This window comes from Embiotoca jacksoni, unplaced genomic scaffold (assembly GCF_022577435.1).
Source record: "Embiotoca jacksoni isolate LCO1_2020_lvr unplaced genomic scaffold, fEmbJac1.0.p SCAF_1, whole genome shotgun sequence".
NCBI classification, from domain to species: domain Eukaryota; kingdom Metazoa; phylum Chordata; class Actinopteri; family Embiotocidae; genus Embiotoca; species Embiotoca jacksoni.
Window position 1 is genome coordinate 16,468,067 of NW_027185229.1, and position 15,266 is coordinate 16,483,332.

The 15,266-nt window shown below is 40.0% G+C and overlaps 2 protein-coding genes across 11 annotated transcripts in view; one reads left to right on the plus strand and one right to left on the minus strand.

Annotated features, from left to right (window-relative positions):
- Positions 1–3,158, plus strand: LOC138199677 (parapinopsin-like). The gene is made up of 4 exons (XM_069151819.1): positions 1–331; positions 804–1,132; positions 1,891–2,133; positions 3,045–3,158. Exons 1-4 carry the CDS (start codon positions 1–3, stop codon positions 3,156–3,158), a joined length of 1,017 nt encoding a protein of 338 aa, XP_069007920.1.
- A 246-nt stretch (positions 3,159–3,404) lies between these two features.
- cacna1da (calcium channel, voltage-dependent, L type, alpha 1D subunit, a) overlaps positions 3,405–15,266 on the minus strand; it is a 65,407-nt gene continuing 53,545 nt past the window's right edge. For 7 of the 10 annotated variants that reach the window (XM_069143224.1, XM_069143208.1, XM_069143234.1 and 4 more), the window contains 13 exons: positions 15,013–15,140; positions 14,823–14,919; positions 14,604–14,706; positions 14,314–14,415; positions 12,538–12,671; positions 11,563–11,679; positions 10,747–11,135; positions 9,004–9,030; positions 8,163–8,291; positions 7,906–8,045; positions 7,465–7,571; positions 6,854–7,171; positions 3,405–6,679 (listed from right to left, as the gene is read on the minus strand). In XM_069143224.1, coding sequence (XP_068999325.1) covers positions 6,374–6,679; positions 6,854–7,171; positions 7,465–7,571; positions 7,906–8,045; positions 8,163–8,291; positions 9,004–9,030; positions 10,747–11,135; positions 11,563–11,679; positions 12,538–12,671; positions 14,314–14,415; positions 14,604–14,706; positions 14,823–14,919; positions 15,013–15,140 — 2,097 coding nt within the window. In that variant the 3' untranslated portion in view covers positions 3,405–6,373. The remainder of the gene's footprint in view (positions 6,680–6,853; positions 7,172–7,464; positions 7,572–7,905; positions 8,046–8,162; positions 8,292–9,003; positions 9,031–10,746; positions 11,136–11,562; positions 11,680–12,537; positions 12,672–14,313; positions 14,416–14,603; positions 14,707–14,822; positions 14,920–15,012; positions 15,141–15,266) is intronic. The other 3 variants (XM_069143173.1, XM_069143216.1, XM_069143182.1) reach the window with 3 other exon arrangements.

The window sequence follows — 15,266 nt, forward strand, 5'->3', positions numbered from 1 at the left end:
ATGCAGCCTTATGAGTTCTCTCCAAATGCTTCTTTCTACCTTGGTCCACACGGGGAGCCCCCTCTATCACGCACTGGCTTCATCCTTCTCTCCATCATTATGGCAATTTTCACCGGTCCAGCCATCATACTCAATGCTACAGTGATTATTGTGTCCCTCATGCACAAGCAGCTGAGGCAGCCTCTCAACTATGCTCTAGTGAACATGGCAGTAGCTGACCTGGGCACTGCCATGACCGGAGGAGTGCTGTCTGTGGTCAACAACGCCCAAGGGTACTTCTCCCTGGGCAGAACAGGCTGCGTGATGGAGGGCTTTGCTGTGTCCTTGTTTGGTAAGTAAAAGAGGAGCACAATTCAGGTTTCTCCCTTAAAGAGGAGGTTTTTTTCCCCTCCTATCTTATGTGGGAATTGTTGTATTGTTGGGTTTCTCGGTTTAATGTTGTAAAGTTCAACTGTAGGGAATGTGTTAAGCGCCATGAAATACCCTGCGTTGTGATTTGGCGCTATATAAATAAAGTTGAAAATTGAATTGAAACAGTTTTTTAACTGCTCGTTTTATAAAAGTATAACGTGCACCAAATTTCTTCTGTAAAATTTGACATTTTATTTCTTGTTCTGTTATTTTGTAAAGTTATGTAATGGATGCTTTTAGTTTAACAAACATTCAATAACATGACCAACTCAACATTGACTTCAGATCATTTTCTTCTAGTTCAATATTTATGCTCATTTATTAAATTAGCAGGGACTCACCTGCTTTATTGAGGTGTTCGTCTGACCATGCTCTCCTTGACTTGTCCGCAGGGATCACATCTCTCTGCACAGTTGCTCTGATTGCAGTGGAGAGGATGTTTGTGGTATCTAAGCCGCTGGGGCAGATAACCTTCCAAAAGCAGCATGCGATTGGTGGCATTGCCTTGGCCTGGCTGTGGTCCCTCACATGGAACTTACCCCCACTGTTTGGATGGGGCAGGTATGAGCTGGAGGGTGTTGGTACGTCCTGTGCGCCAGACTGGCACAGCAAAGACCCTCACAATGTCTCCTACATCCTGGCTTATTTTGCGGTTTGCTTTGCTGTTCCTTTTGCCGTGATTCTGGCATCCTACTCGAAACTAATGTGGACATTACACCAGGTGAGCTGCCACACATCATTACGGGCAGTGGTGGAAAGTAACTGAGATCATTTATTAAAGTGCTGCTTTAAAGTACAACATTTTGAGGTACTTGTAATTCACTTGAGAATTACCATTTCAAGTAACTTCATACTTCTACTGCTTTACATTTCTGAGTAAAATATTGTACTTCTTAATCCCTCACATTTATCTGGCAGCTGGTCAGCAGCTAGTTTTCAAAAATACAGCGTAATTTACAGTTTAAATCAATTGTTCCTGACAACTGTACTAATCCACCTGACAACATATAAAGTTACCTTCTACTTTTACCAGCAACAGTAAAATACAGCTTAGTTATTGCATCAGTTTGAGCAAACAGGATGTGTATGTTATGTGCAAAGTAATGTCACTCACAGGTAGAATTTTTCTAGAGAGTAATATTTTGTATTGTTTAATATTTGTGCACATTTCACTCATAATATTTCTTACATGTAATACATTTACACATTTACTTAATAATTCCTTAAAGCAGGATTTTGATAAATTTGACCTGAATGGAGTATTTTTACATTCTTGTATTGTTACTTTTACTGAAGTGTCTCACAACAAATTGCACCACTGATCATGCGAGTTTATGGATTATGTTTCTGCTTACCATTTATTCAAGATGTTGTGTGTACAAGAGACCAGCCAAAGGCAGAGAGATGACATTCAACAATGGTAGTCTGCCAGTATCAGACCGGGGAGTCGCATATGCATCCTTTTATTTTGTATTACAGGTGTCAAGGATGGCCTGTGTGGAAGGGGGCGCTGTTGCTAAAGGAGAGATGAAGGTAGCAGTCATGGTTATTCTGATGGTCCTGACATTTCTGATCAGCTGGATGCCTTATGCCAGCCTGGCCATGCTTGTGGTCTACAACCCTGATGTGAAGATCCATCCGCTGCTGGGCACGGTGCCGGTTTACCTGGCCAAGAGCAGCACTGTGTACAACCCCATCATCTACATCTATCTCAACAAACAGGTACTGTAACAACACACACAGATCATGTTCACAATTGAATTTTCTCAGACATGAAGAACAAATTGAATAGGGATTGTGAACCAGCTCTAAATACTTTAGCTTTCTCTCAGGTGTCCCATTAGCAACACCTAGTGGTCATTAAAGATATTTCACATATATTTAGCAGGCAGAAGAAAGTAGGCTACAGTAAAGTACAAGGATGTTTGTTTTTGTTGTATTTGGAGATAACGACAAGACAAAACTACATTTGAATATAAAAACTCTACATTTTATTACAATTTTAATCGGTTAATTTCAAATCCCCCTGCTAAAATTTCTCTTGAAGATTTACCATTTCTAAGCAGTGTGATAACACAGTGATGTATAAAGTAGCTTTAAGCAGATAAAGACCACTTTAAGTGTTATTTAATGTACAGTTGTATTTTTCAACTATTATAGCATCTCTTATGACACTAAATATTACTACAGCTGTGCTTCACTGTTGTCATTCATTTGCTATATACGCCAGCTGCAATTAATGGCTCACAGGAGCAGGGGTTATTGTTGTTAACACACACATTTATGTCATACACTTATATCTGCTTACAACTACTTTATTCGTTTTGATAATGTTTGTACGCGGCGTATAAAGCCTAAATAGGGAGTAAGAGTAATGTGTTGAATTAGTTTTCAGTTATTGTTTACTTAGTAATTCTCAAGAATATATACAAATTCTAATGATGTGATTAGTTACCATTTTTTATTACATGCTATATAAAAGTCAAATCATTTGGAAGGATGCTTGTATGCACGATAATGCGCCCTGTTTTTAAATGCTGATAAATATCTGCTTGTTTGTTGTTGGCATTTAAAAAAATAAAGACAGTACTTGGCTGAACTTTTTATGCACTGTATATTTTTGTTTTCTGTAGTTCCGTAAATATGCTGTGCCCTTTTTGCTGTGTGGGAAGGAGCCATGGGTGGAGGATGAGGCTTCAGAGGCGGTAACCACTGTGGAGACAACAGCCAAAGTGTCTCCTTCCTGAACTGCACAAATGCCTACAACTAACCATCTCAAGATTTTTGCCTGAAACATGATAATACAAATTCTCTTTATGAATCCATTTTGTCATCTCTTACATGAACATCAGTTAACCCATGTGTTTGAATGTTTATATTTTTCCAAAATATGAGATGTGATAGTCGGTTGGAAGATCTCAATGATGGTCTGATTAAATCTTGGAGTGTTTGTTTGTTCTCTAAAATTGTAGAATGCAAATAAACGAGAGAAGTAATTCAGCATAAGTTTATTCAATAATGATCAATAGAAAATAAAATATCAGTATTGATTCAAATAAAGTCAAGGCCAAAATAAAATGAAACATACAAAAAATGGATTGATACAAAACCTAGAGGGTTATAGTAAAGCATTTGCTACTAAGAGAAATGATGTTTACTGAATAAAAACATTAAAGAGCAAATATCAAGACTTTCAAGTAGAGAACATTACCATGGGTCTTTCCATACTTTTGTACATATTTTACATTATCTTCTATTTTAATACATCATTCTGAACATTAATAGTTGTAGTAGTAATTATAATCATAACAAGATGAAGAAAAACTAATAGAAACGTTTAAATTAATGTGTTTCTCTGTAAACTGGTATTTTACCATTTAATTTTTTTCCCTACCTGCGAAACAGAGGAACAGTGCACCTTGAAAATATTTTTTAATACTCTTTCATTCCCAGCATTGTAAGGTGAGGTGTAAATGACAAATATAGATTCCACTAAACCATACACACGGTCACAAAAAGTACAAAATTGTCTCACCTTAATACACAAATCTGTTTAGAAAAAGGAGAAACAAAAGCACTATACAGTTACTTGTGCAAAGACAAAAACAACTATGTGCTAATATTTAAATACCATTGGTATAGACTGAACCAAATCATCATTTTCTTTTTTTCAGGAATCCCTGACATGAGGTAAAAGTAAGTTCTTTTCATCTTTAGTTTAACACAACTTTTAAAAGTGTTTACAAAATAATGCATATCTTCAGTTCATCAGTACTGTAATTGCTACGAATAGTACAATGTGCCTTTTATGTGCATTGGTCCTTTTATATGACAGTCATCAACAAAAGGACACATTTTTTTTAATTTTTTTTTTTACTCACAAACAATTCAAAGAGCCCTTTCAATGTGCACACAAAATGGAAAACCTACATTTTCACGACTGTATTCTGTTGAATTAGAGCACAGTATGCACTCGCCTACAAATCAAACACTTGTGAACAACGGATCACGTTAACTTTAAATATCCTTGGTGGGAATTTAAACTATCCATGGTAATGCCTGAAAAAGCCCACTTCAGTTTATTCAGTTTAATATTTGTATGTGATAGATCAATGAATGATACATATTTTGTGGTCTTGTGTTTGAACTTGTGGGCTTCAGTTCCTTCTTTTTTATGCATCCAGGGGGATTTTTTTTTTTTTTACCTCCAGGCTCCATTAATCTTTATAGGGTTAGAGGAAAAAACAAAGTCCAGGTTCAACTGTACTTAATCTCTTTCAAAGACTCACTGTGGGACAATGTGTCAAACAGATACATTGAGACAATGATATGTTGTCACTGTTGCCTAACGAGGTATACTGTATGCAGGAACCAGGCAGGATGGGAGAGAAATGGATTGGGGGTTTAGTATTGCTTTGCCTCTCTCCAGCATCCTGACACGAGGACACTCTCTGTCCTTCCACCTAGAATACGTTAGGCTGTTTCTGACCTTTGGATGCGTGCATGTGCCTCCTGCCACCACAGGCTCCGAGCCCTCACACACAACATGAAGGCTAAGATGTGATTGCGAAGATTCGGTACAAAGGTTTAATGGAATCACGCCGTGATCAACAAAGATTATGTCATGGAAAATCCCAGCACAGGCCTTGAGAAATATGAATTTATCCCTGTTATTACCATCTATCACTTTTCGTTCTTTCAGCAGCAAAAAGGCATTTCAGTAGGGGGCTGACAAAACCTAGATTGGACTCAGAAACCAACTAAAAAAAAGCAGCATTGTTAATGCACTACGCATTATGAATTCTTGTGCACGCCCCGCACAAAATATGCAAACAAATATGTTCATCACATCCTTGAGGCATTCCATCTAAAACTGCTCCTTTAAAGGGGGCTTCATTTTACACAACTGGTGTTGGTTTGATGAAGTAACACGCACACCCTTTTGCTTGAAAATCAATTAATTTGCATATCTTGTGCAGTCGTGTTGTCACAAAAGCAGAACCTCTAAAATATGCTGTTGTCATAGGCAAAACAAAAGGTGCATATTAGCAGAAAATAAAAGGCAAATAAATGTCAGAATAGAATACCTAATAAAATAACGCAAGTCTGCTTTTATAGTATAACAGGAGTCACAAGGGTCCATATTGCTGATCTTTTAAATGAGACATAATTACAAAATATAGATTATCTCTTTACAAAGTTTCTTTTGTAATATTATACAATTTACAGCATATCAACTATGAAATATTAATCAGGCTATTCTAAAATTTCAAAATAACCTGCCTGCTAGTGCATTTATCACAAATGCTTTTGTTGCTTCAAAAGTACATATCTCAAGTTAAGTGATGCTATAAGAGGACGGTTAGTTCCTGCATAATCTGGTACAACTCTACTGGTGCTCTTCACTTTTTGACTCAGCTTTAGCAATCTTCAAACGACCTGCTCTAACAACAAAGGGATCAAGTTATTCTAACAACTACGCGACGAGATATGCCTTTCTATGCTTGCATTGAAAACTTGCATGATATGCCACACCTTAATAAAGTGACTGAGGTAATGACATCGTACATCTGATTGTCATCACCCTTAAAGACCCGCCCTTTAGAGTGTCTCACACCTTTGCCAATTGGTCCATCTCTTTCACTGGCATCAATGTCCTCGTCTCTCATTGGCTGCAGGCTGAACCTGTATGTTGCCTCCAGGTCAAGGCCTTTAAAAGGAGGGTCCAGTTAGTCCCTCAGCAGAGATGGAAGCTGGCTCTCTGCTGTGACCTCCTTTTCTGGCAGGTGGAGAACAACTAAAGGAACGGGACTGGTGTGTCTCTCTTCTATATGCCTTTTCTCTTCAATGTAAAAGGCACTTCTTTTGGTTGGAGCCAACAGATGCATTTCCTTTTTTGTTTAAAGATTTTCACAATTTGCTGTCAATCATGATTCTAATTTGCAGATTTCTCCAGCCACTGCTATAAAGTCGTGATGCAGATCATCTCGTCTGCCAGGTCCTCCTCGTAAGGAGCTCTAGGTTCTGTCTCCGGCTCCTCGTCGCTGTAGCTGGCTCCGGTGTCCTGCATTTCGTAGTCCCTTGGAGTCAGAAGGGGAAACACATTGACCCCGTTGATGCTTGGGGCAATCCCTCCATTCAGCAAATGGCTGGCTGCACTCTCCATCTCATCTATTGTCATCTCACACGCATCTGCTATCTCGTGCTTCGTGGCAGCGACAAACTTGGGATCCTTGGCGTATCTCCCGAGCCCTTCTGATATTAAAACCTGCCCAATAGAGTGTTAAGAAACATATTTTACTGTGGAATTTCAGAACCGTGTTTAACTTTTCTTACTTGCATTACTTGCATAAATCTAAAAAAGTGCCTGTGAAATCAAATGATCTGGTCAGTGACACCTCTGCAGTAACTACAGAAACCAGCAAATAGCCCTCAAACTTACCGCTTCCACAAGGCTGGTTGCACTGCCTCTCTTCTGGTGGTACTGGTTATGGTACTCAGGCGGCACCTGCAGGTGGACAGGTGAGTACATCCTCTGGGAGAACTCGGGGTCGTCTGTGTACCAGGAGCTCTTGCGCACAGACACTTGGCTGCTGACGACACTCTCCCTGTGTGGGTGGTCCACCCGGATGAGAGGGGTGTAGTATGGTGACTGGTCTTTACTGGCCGGGGTGGCAGGGGGTGTGGCCCAGGAGCGGGTGGAGCGGGTCGGGGAGAGGCGGTGGGCTCTGCTGGAGTCCAGGCCTGCTACAGCCATAACCTGAAGGGTCAGAAAAGAGAGGCAGGGTTATAAACCTTACACAGTGCAGCAAAACAGACAAATGGAGTCAAATTGTGCTACCCTATTAAAGAGTGTGGAAGCAGTTCAGTTTCCTTCTGTTTCACAAGAGTGTGTTACCTTGATTAAACAAATTTCTTTAATATCTAACTATTAAAAAGAAACAAAAAAAGTTTGTGACAACACCGATAACATCAGTCACGTACAAACATCAGTTCAGCCAAGACCAAAATATGACACAGGTCTAAAACAAATAGTATATGTGCCTGAGTTACCTGGTGCTGCATAAGGTGCAGTGGTAGAGCAGTACGCTGATGTGGAAGCTCATCCTGGCTACCTTGTCTGCGCAGACACTCAAAGTTGAAGGACGGCCTTCTGTGACCTGAACAAGCCAGGAGTGGACCAGTGAGTGATGTCATGCAGGAAACTTAAGCAGCAAGTTGCAAACACTCAAAACAATAAGAAGGTGAGTATGTGGTTAAATTATACAGTGAAATGTGTCAGTGCTAATGTGTATATAGAAAAATTCAATGAAGACACAACAAAAGTAAGGACAGTGTTTCTTATTTTTGTGGCCTCTGCTGATGTTTTTTTTTTTTTTTTTTACATTATTTTAAACTGGCACATTTTTATTCAAGAAAAATGTTATGTGGCTATATTCAGTTTCAGAAAAGCGTAATCTCGTGCTGCAGGTATGTATACAGGTCAGGATATACCTTGAGGTGTGGCAGGGAGCAGCCGTCTCTTTGGTGACCTTCGTGAGTCGTGGTAGAGAGGCTGCTCGTCATCATCATAGTAACTGTCAGGGTGATGGTAGCCTTTGGGAGTCTCATACTCTGTGTCACTGTTCTGATACCTGTGGAGGATATGAAATACAGGGCTTGTTGGAAAGATTCAAGTTCTGGTGACGGATTGCAAACGTTTCAATAAGAGTGCAATAGCGTAAGACTGAGACTATCACAAAGAGTAATACCTGTCCCCCGACAGCATACTGTCATCTTCATAAAACTCCTCCCCGCTGTAATACTCCCCAGAGAGGCGGTCTTCATCAAACTCCTCCTCCCTGCGGATTGTTGGGTGGTGGCCATCTCCTCTGTGGGACCTAAAGTTAAGTCAGGGGTCAAAGCGTGCACGCTGCTGCTACTCAGGGGGGCTACTGGAATAGGGCCATGCACGGCCATGCAGACACAAGCCTCCAGGGGGCAGCAATGCAAGTGACCACCCTAATAAATGTTTACCACAGCCAAACCAAGACAACAGGCAAGAAGTTGTGGGCTGAGGAGCACCACTCTTGTCATCTAAACATCCCATCCACCCAGATGTCCATCGTGAGCTTAAATAAAATACAGATCTCTTCCTGGTGACCAATCATGAAGTGAATTCAGTGTAGGGCTGTGCAATCAGTGTTTGGGAGGCTATGATCATCAAATAGAAATAGTGGCTACATGTAGAGTGATTTTCAAAAACATTCTAATACACGTCCCTGTTTTCAAGCATCTGGTTCTTATTCAAAGCAAGCCCGTCACTTTGACACATGCATAAAGCAGGGCTGCGCTCAGCAGTATGCCGGCCACTCACATTTGTTATTTCTCTATTTACTTTAAAGCACCGACACAGGTGCGTAATAAGAGAGAAGGATGAAAACCAGACAAAAGACTGGCCAGTATGTAGCACATAATGTTGACTTAGCAAGGATGCAACAATTCATCAGTCCAAAACCAAATCAAAATGAAACAAAGAAACATAAGAAAATAAAAGTCCTTCTTTTGCTGTTGAGACAAATTGCTGGAACCAAACCTAGAAAAACAACATACCTAACATAGGTCTCATAGTAGCGCCTTCTGTCCAAGAAAGCAGAGGGATGGTTGAGAGAAAGCATTTTAGTTAGGAAGAAAGGGAGAAGGAGAGAACACAGAGAACAGGGTGGAGAAAGTGTCACATATATATATATATATCATACAGTATATGAAACATATACAGCATTCTCATATATATGTATGAGGGTAGAGCGTGATGGCAGACGACTCCAGTGTTGGCCGACAATTCCATTTTCTATTCTTCAGATAAGAAACAAGCAGAGACTCATTTCTCTTTCGTAAAGAGGCAGCAATGAAATTGTCCCCCAAACTTATTGGGCACTAAAGAAAAACAGGCCCGACACTGGAGCCGCTGACTAAACAGAGCATGGGAAATCAGGAGATAAGTGCTGCTACCGGTCACTTACGGAATTAACTGTCAGTCTGAGTGTGATTCATTATGGAATGAAGAGTTTACAGTAAAGGTGTGCGTAAGGAGGTTTCAAAAATCTGACTGTGGGAAAGATACTCATGCAGCAAATAATGTCCTCAGGTTGTCTGTATGCAGCAAGGCGTCAGAGCACAGAAACTAACCAGACAATTTTTTGTTATGTGCTGTCATACAACCTAAATTATTTGCATTAAATTCGAGAGACAGTATCTCAGGTGAACAGTGGAACAAGAGGAAATTTGTTTTTAACTAACGGTACCAAAGGTTCTCAAGTGGTTTAACTTCAGAAGCCACATTTTTCCCTACTCATGCAGTCGCGACCCAAATTTTGGAAACGATTCACTTTAATTTAAAAACAAAAGTAAAATAGTGTAATAATACACAATGCCTTCATGCATTGTTAAAAAACATGAAATAAAAAACTCAATAAAAAGATTTATCTAAGCCTGTTTTCAAAATGCTGGCATGAGAACTAACTACTGATGTGACAATGTTAGTTTTGGTCTCAACTGTCATGACAATGCTGACAGTAAATGGCTACTGCATGCAAGCTCTCGTTAGAAAAATGTATGTCCTTCAAAATAAAAGCGAAGCATCAAACATTCGGTAGACTTTAAAATGAAGGTTTGACTTTTTGCCCAGCTTGTTTGTGTTCAGGCACACATTCACACCCAGTCAGAATAGCCCCACAGCCCTCTTTTGCATCCTGACTCACAAGTTGAGAACCACTGACATACTATAATATTCTCATCTAACTGCAGTAAACTGAATAAGGGTACTTCTCAGAATGTCCATTTATATAAGAGGAGGTTAAACTGAATGTATATAAATGGCATTTGGACAAATACATTTTATCTTAGCAAAGACCATGGTATGGATTGTGCCTTAAAACATACATTTTTTTTTTTACTCTTTCATAATTGTCTGCCTACATTTTTGGACTCCATTGTCATCTCTCAAATTGACTGTAACATAAATTTGTCATTACATCCCTACAAAGCTGATTTAGAGGTTGACAAAGAACACCTTTTCTTTTTGTCTGCAGTCAATTAAATTCTGCTGCAACAATTTATGTGGAAAAAAAACTTAACGTGACTTTACATGGTTAGTTCACATATAATTTCAACATTTGGCAAGTTATGGGAGCAAAACCACACCACAAAACAAAATGTGCTCAGAGACACAGGGTACACCAATATGGGTGCTTATTAGAGCTTCAGGAATTTCATGAGACATTTTAGCTGTCAGATCTCACTCTGCATTGTTTAAATCATTTGTGCAGAAGAGCAACATGATCAGTGTGTGGGTACCTTTGACCCTGGGGCGTCTGGGGCTTGTCATAGTCGTAATAGGAGCTGCGTAGACCCGGGTAGCCATTGGGAGGTGCATGCTCGTAGTAGCGATGGTGTCCTCCGTTGGGCAGACTGGACACGTTGGCATTGTTGAGGTTGATGTTGGTGGATTTGGGAGACTTGCCGTAGGAGTTGTGGTGGCGGTGGTGATGGTGGTGGTGGTGATGATGGTGGTTGGGATGGGACATTGCGTTGGCTCGAGAAAGGCGTCCAACCGGCTGCTCCATGTGGGCGTAGTGGGGTGGAGGCTGCACCTGTAGGGGGCGCTGGGTGGCATTGGTCTGATGCCCATTGGATCGCCGATGACCACCGTTCATGAGGTGGTTACCGAAGAGTCCACCGTTACGCTGTGAAGGAACACGCAAAGTAAAACCACCAGAGCTCCTACTTTCACACAAAACAGCAGAACACGTGCTTTTGATGTTAAGTCTGATGTTAAGAGAACTGATATCGTTTCAGAAATTACATGAGCAAAAGTAAGTTCAGAAGCTGGTTCATGGCATGACTTATGTGAGCAAAATGAAAGCACTGTTTAGCTTGTTGGAATTGAAATGGAGGAAAACCAAAATAAATTAAATGAAAAAAAATCCTACATATTGTAGCTGTAAGATTTAAAGCCAATACATCTACTCCAGATTTACCTGATTAATGTTTCTGTCCCTTTAATAAATACGTTTTTAATGTGTTCATTACCATGAAAAAGCATAATTCATAACAAGCACAAATTGAAATTTTGCCACAAACATGTTTCTCGTGTAAATTTAAATCAGTTACCCTATAAATTTCCTCGTCTTCCTCTGGAATAAAGTCTACTAGCTCGTCATCTTGCAGATCACATGATATCGCTCGGCGAATTTCGGGCCCAATATCATGCAGCGTGCGAAGGCCAGCCTGTAACCATGACAACAAGAGGGCTAAGCGCTACGGCTGGGACCTTCATCTCACAACTCACAGTACGAGATCTGACATCATGACAGTCACAACCACCACACATACTGAACATACACGCACCTGTGCTATGCGCACCTGACATTTACGGTACTGACAGACTGTGAGAGATGAGAACACAGAGACAGACAGATGTGCTCTCCTGAATGCAACCTACTGTGAGTATCATTTAGCTGAAATGTCTTCTGTAACATCCAGCTGTGCTGAGAGTGTTTTTGCTGTTGTTTTGTGGGGAAAAAAATAAATCACTTTTTTTCCTGTCCTTTCCTTTGTAGGTTTACATAACCAACTTAGAACAACATATAAACACTACATTATAAAGAAACTAGATGTTGGTCATGTTTACTGCCTGACAGTGATATATGGGGGTATGTTGAAGCCATATATCATTCATTATAAGGTAACAGAAAGGGCAACAAGCTTTGAATGTGAAATTCATGAGTCGTGAATTATAATGTACAGAAAACACATGAAATGGTGGCAGGAGACAATGAAACATGCTTAACATCAACATCTATGATATTTACAGACACAAAGACACAGATACCAAATCCACACATGGGACACATTTCAATCACAGTAACAGATTCATACTGTACACCAAGTTCATGAACGCCCTGCTGGATCATAAATCATAACATTAGCACACTTGATGATATTTGAATGAAATGCACAAAGACGTGTTAGAGACTTAACAACATTATAATGCCCATACATCCATTCGTCAATCTCTCTCCTTCCTTGCTCAAAGGTAACACACTGCACAATCTTAGAGACACACATGAGCACTGCGGGACTCACCTGTAAAGCAATGGCTGTGTTGTTCTGGGAGGGGTGAGCACCCACCAGGCCTTCCTCTTTACGTTTCTTGAATTTCCTAAAGTAGTCCTGTATCAGGAAGGTGGCATAGAACTTCCCCACGGTTACCTCATCATCTGAGTGAACAGACCACACAAATGCTTCCTGTGTCAGCAGGTTACTACACACAGCACTCTGGGTAGGAGAAGGAGAGACTCTCCTCCTCCGTCGTTCTTTCAAAGTGTGGGTCCATCACCTCTTTCACCTCAATCAACCAAATCCAAATTATATACATCCATCTTGATGGTGTATATACTGTACCTCAATCTGCACCACCTAGGATCTTTGGTTTATTTTTTTTAAAAAAAGACACAAAATGAAAATAGCCAAAAATTCCTTCACTTTGAGTTTGTTTATATTTTCTACATTATTATGTATATTTGATGATAAATTAGTCAGATATAATTGGAGGAATTAATGTTCAAACACATACAGTATTAATATGACCCATTCAAGCTGTAAGTAATGTGAGCTGTCCCTTCCTCAAAAGAAGATGAATGACAGAATGAGCAGAATTGAGATAAAAGAGACAAAAACATAAATAATGAAAAATACTGATGATTTTAAATCTATAGAATTGGTTGTGACACAGCTGCAAAGAGATACTTTTAAATGTTTTAGATAATATCTATCATAAACAAATGCCATTAATTTATCTTTGAGGCACTTTTGTTCAAATTCTTTAACATTTTAGTTTAGAGAGTGTTTGAAACAAATTCTTTCTTAAATGTCCAAGAATGCAATTTAATTTACTACTTTAGCACATGCAAGCAAGCATATCTACAGTATGCATCATACAAGTCAGTGTGTTTGTGTAAGTTCATCTGTTTGTGCTCATATGATGTATGCTAATCAGTATATACTGCATGTTGAAGATGCGTATGAGTGTGTTTTTGCATGTATATATATTTGTCCGCTTTGTTTTTGTTTATGTGAAGAATGAGTGCAAGAGTGCGCGAGAATCATTCTGAAGCAGGGGTCGTCTGAATCACTTTGAACAAGCACGCTGGGGACAGAGATCGGAGAGAGAGGCAACACTAGTTCCATGCCACCACCCTAAAACAGAACTGCTTCAGAATATTCTGAAGTGCTTCAGAGTTTTGGACACAGAGATATAAAAGTGTGAGGAGACTAAGCTGTAAAAGCTCAAGCATTGAGACGAGGCGAGAGACTAACAGAGGCAAACAGAGAGAGTCAGAGAAGAAGAAAGAGGAGACAGATGAAGAAGGAAAGGCAGAGATAATAGAGAGAAAGACAGAGCATGCACTTGCACAGTTGTCTACGACGCCATGCACGCCCAAAGCCCAGCAGATAGTGGCCTCCATCAGCATCCAGGGCAGGAGGGAGGAGTGTGGACCAGATACACACAGATAAAAAAAACACACTGCTGAGGGGGTAACGAGGAGAAGATGAGCAGAGCAAAAACAGCACGATACAGCTTTACATGAGTGTGAAACTGTCTGAGTGTGTGTGGTGAGTAAGCATGTAGTCACGATAAAGTATTTTGGAGTAATTACATGTGAACAGCATGGCAGCATATGGTGTGTGTGTGTGTGTGTGTGTGTGTGTGTGTGTGTGTGTGTGTGTGTGTGTGTGTGCGCGCGTGTGTGTGCGTGATACTGTGCAGGCTGCTTTAGCTTGGTTTGTGTGTCATACTATAATAGGAACACTAGGAGGTGTGTGTGATTTTATTGACAGAGAGGCGCTGATTCCACTAACCACCAGCAGGAGGCACCACTTGATCCAGCAGCTTCATGCTGGTTCTCTTCCAGATTTTCTTGATGACAGCTCGCAGCTCTTCGTTGGCCTGCTCTAGATTACCTGCACCACAGGGAAACAAACATCTCTGAGAACCCAGCACTGCAGTTCGCAGCCATTTTAAATTCATGCAAGATCATCTTTACAGCTAAAACAAAACAATAGTCCCAGTGAATGCATCAGAAGAATATTTTATGTCTTTTTTTTTTTAAGAGCATTGTAATATGATGTGATTCATATTTAGTTCATACCTTCTGTTTTGATCTTCAAGGCTGTGCGCACCAGTGCAAACAAAGTGGCGTTAAACATGACGGTGCCGTCACTGTTCAGAGGCATGTTCATGGCTACCAACCTCTAAAAGAAGACATAAGTTAAAAGCCTTTAATGTGGTAGAAGAGGCCTGATAGATGATGATTTTTTTCTGTCTGAAATTTGTAAATGAGGCAAAATAAGAAGGGAGGAAAAGAGACCTTGCAAGCCACTCTGTGAGGACACAATTTGCCAAAGCCAAGAGGTGGCTGAATACGACGAAGAAGGGTTACAACATCCAGATGTTTAATTCTGCCTCTACATAAGAGAAAAACAAGTAAACAAAAAAACATAGTCAAATAACTGCAGATAAACTGATAAACTTTTTCAGAAAAGTCATAAAACACATACTTAGCCTCAGGATCGTACTCTGACCAAATCCTCTTGAATTCATCGAGGTGGTGGGGACCAAGAATGGACCAATCACGTGTCAGATAGTCAAAGTTGTCCATGATGACAGCCACAAACAAATTGATAATCTGCAAGTTCAAGAAAAGGTTAAAAGTGTTGATATATTTTTGATTTTATGAGACAAACTGTTTTCCATGAGTCTCGCACATTGGAGGAATCACCACAAACAACTTTAAAACCATAAACATAGACAT

What these genes read in the sequence shown, in the direction of transcription:
- LOC138199677 (XM_069151819.1), top strand. Translation starts at nt 1, where the DNA reads ATGCAGCCTTATGAGTTCTCTCCAAATGCTTCTTTCTACCTTGGTCCA. An exon ending in CTTTGCTGTGTCCTTGTTTG is followed by an intron (nt 332 to 803) that starts GTAAGTAAAAGA and finishes ACTTGTCCGCAG; the next exon opens with GGATCACATCTCTCTGCACA. An exon ending in TAATGTGGACATTACACCAG is followed by an intron (nt 1,133 to 1,890) that starts GTGAGCTGCCAC and finishes TTTGTATTACAG; the next exon opens with GTGTCAAGGATGGCCTGTGT.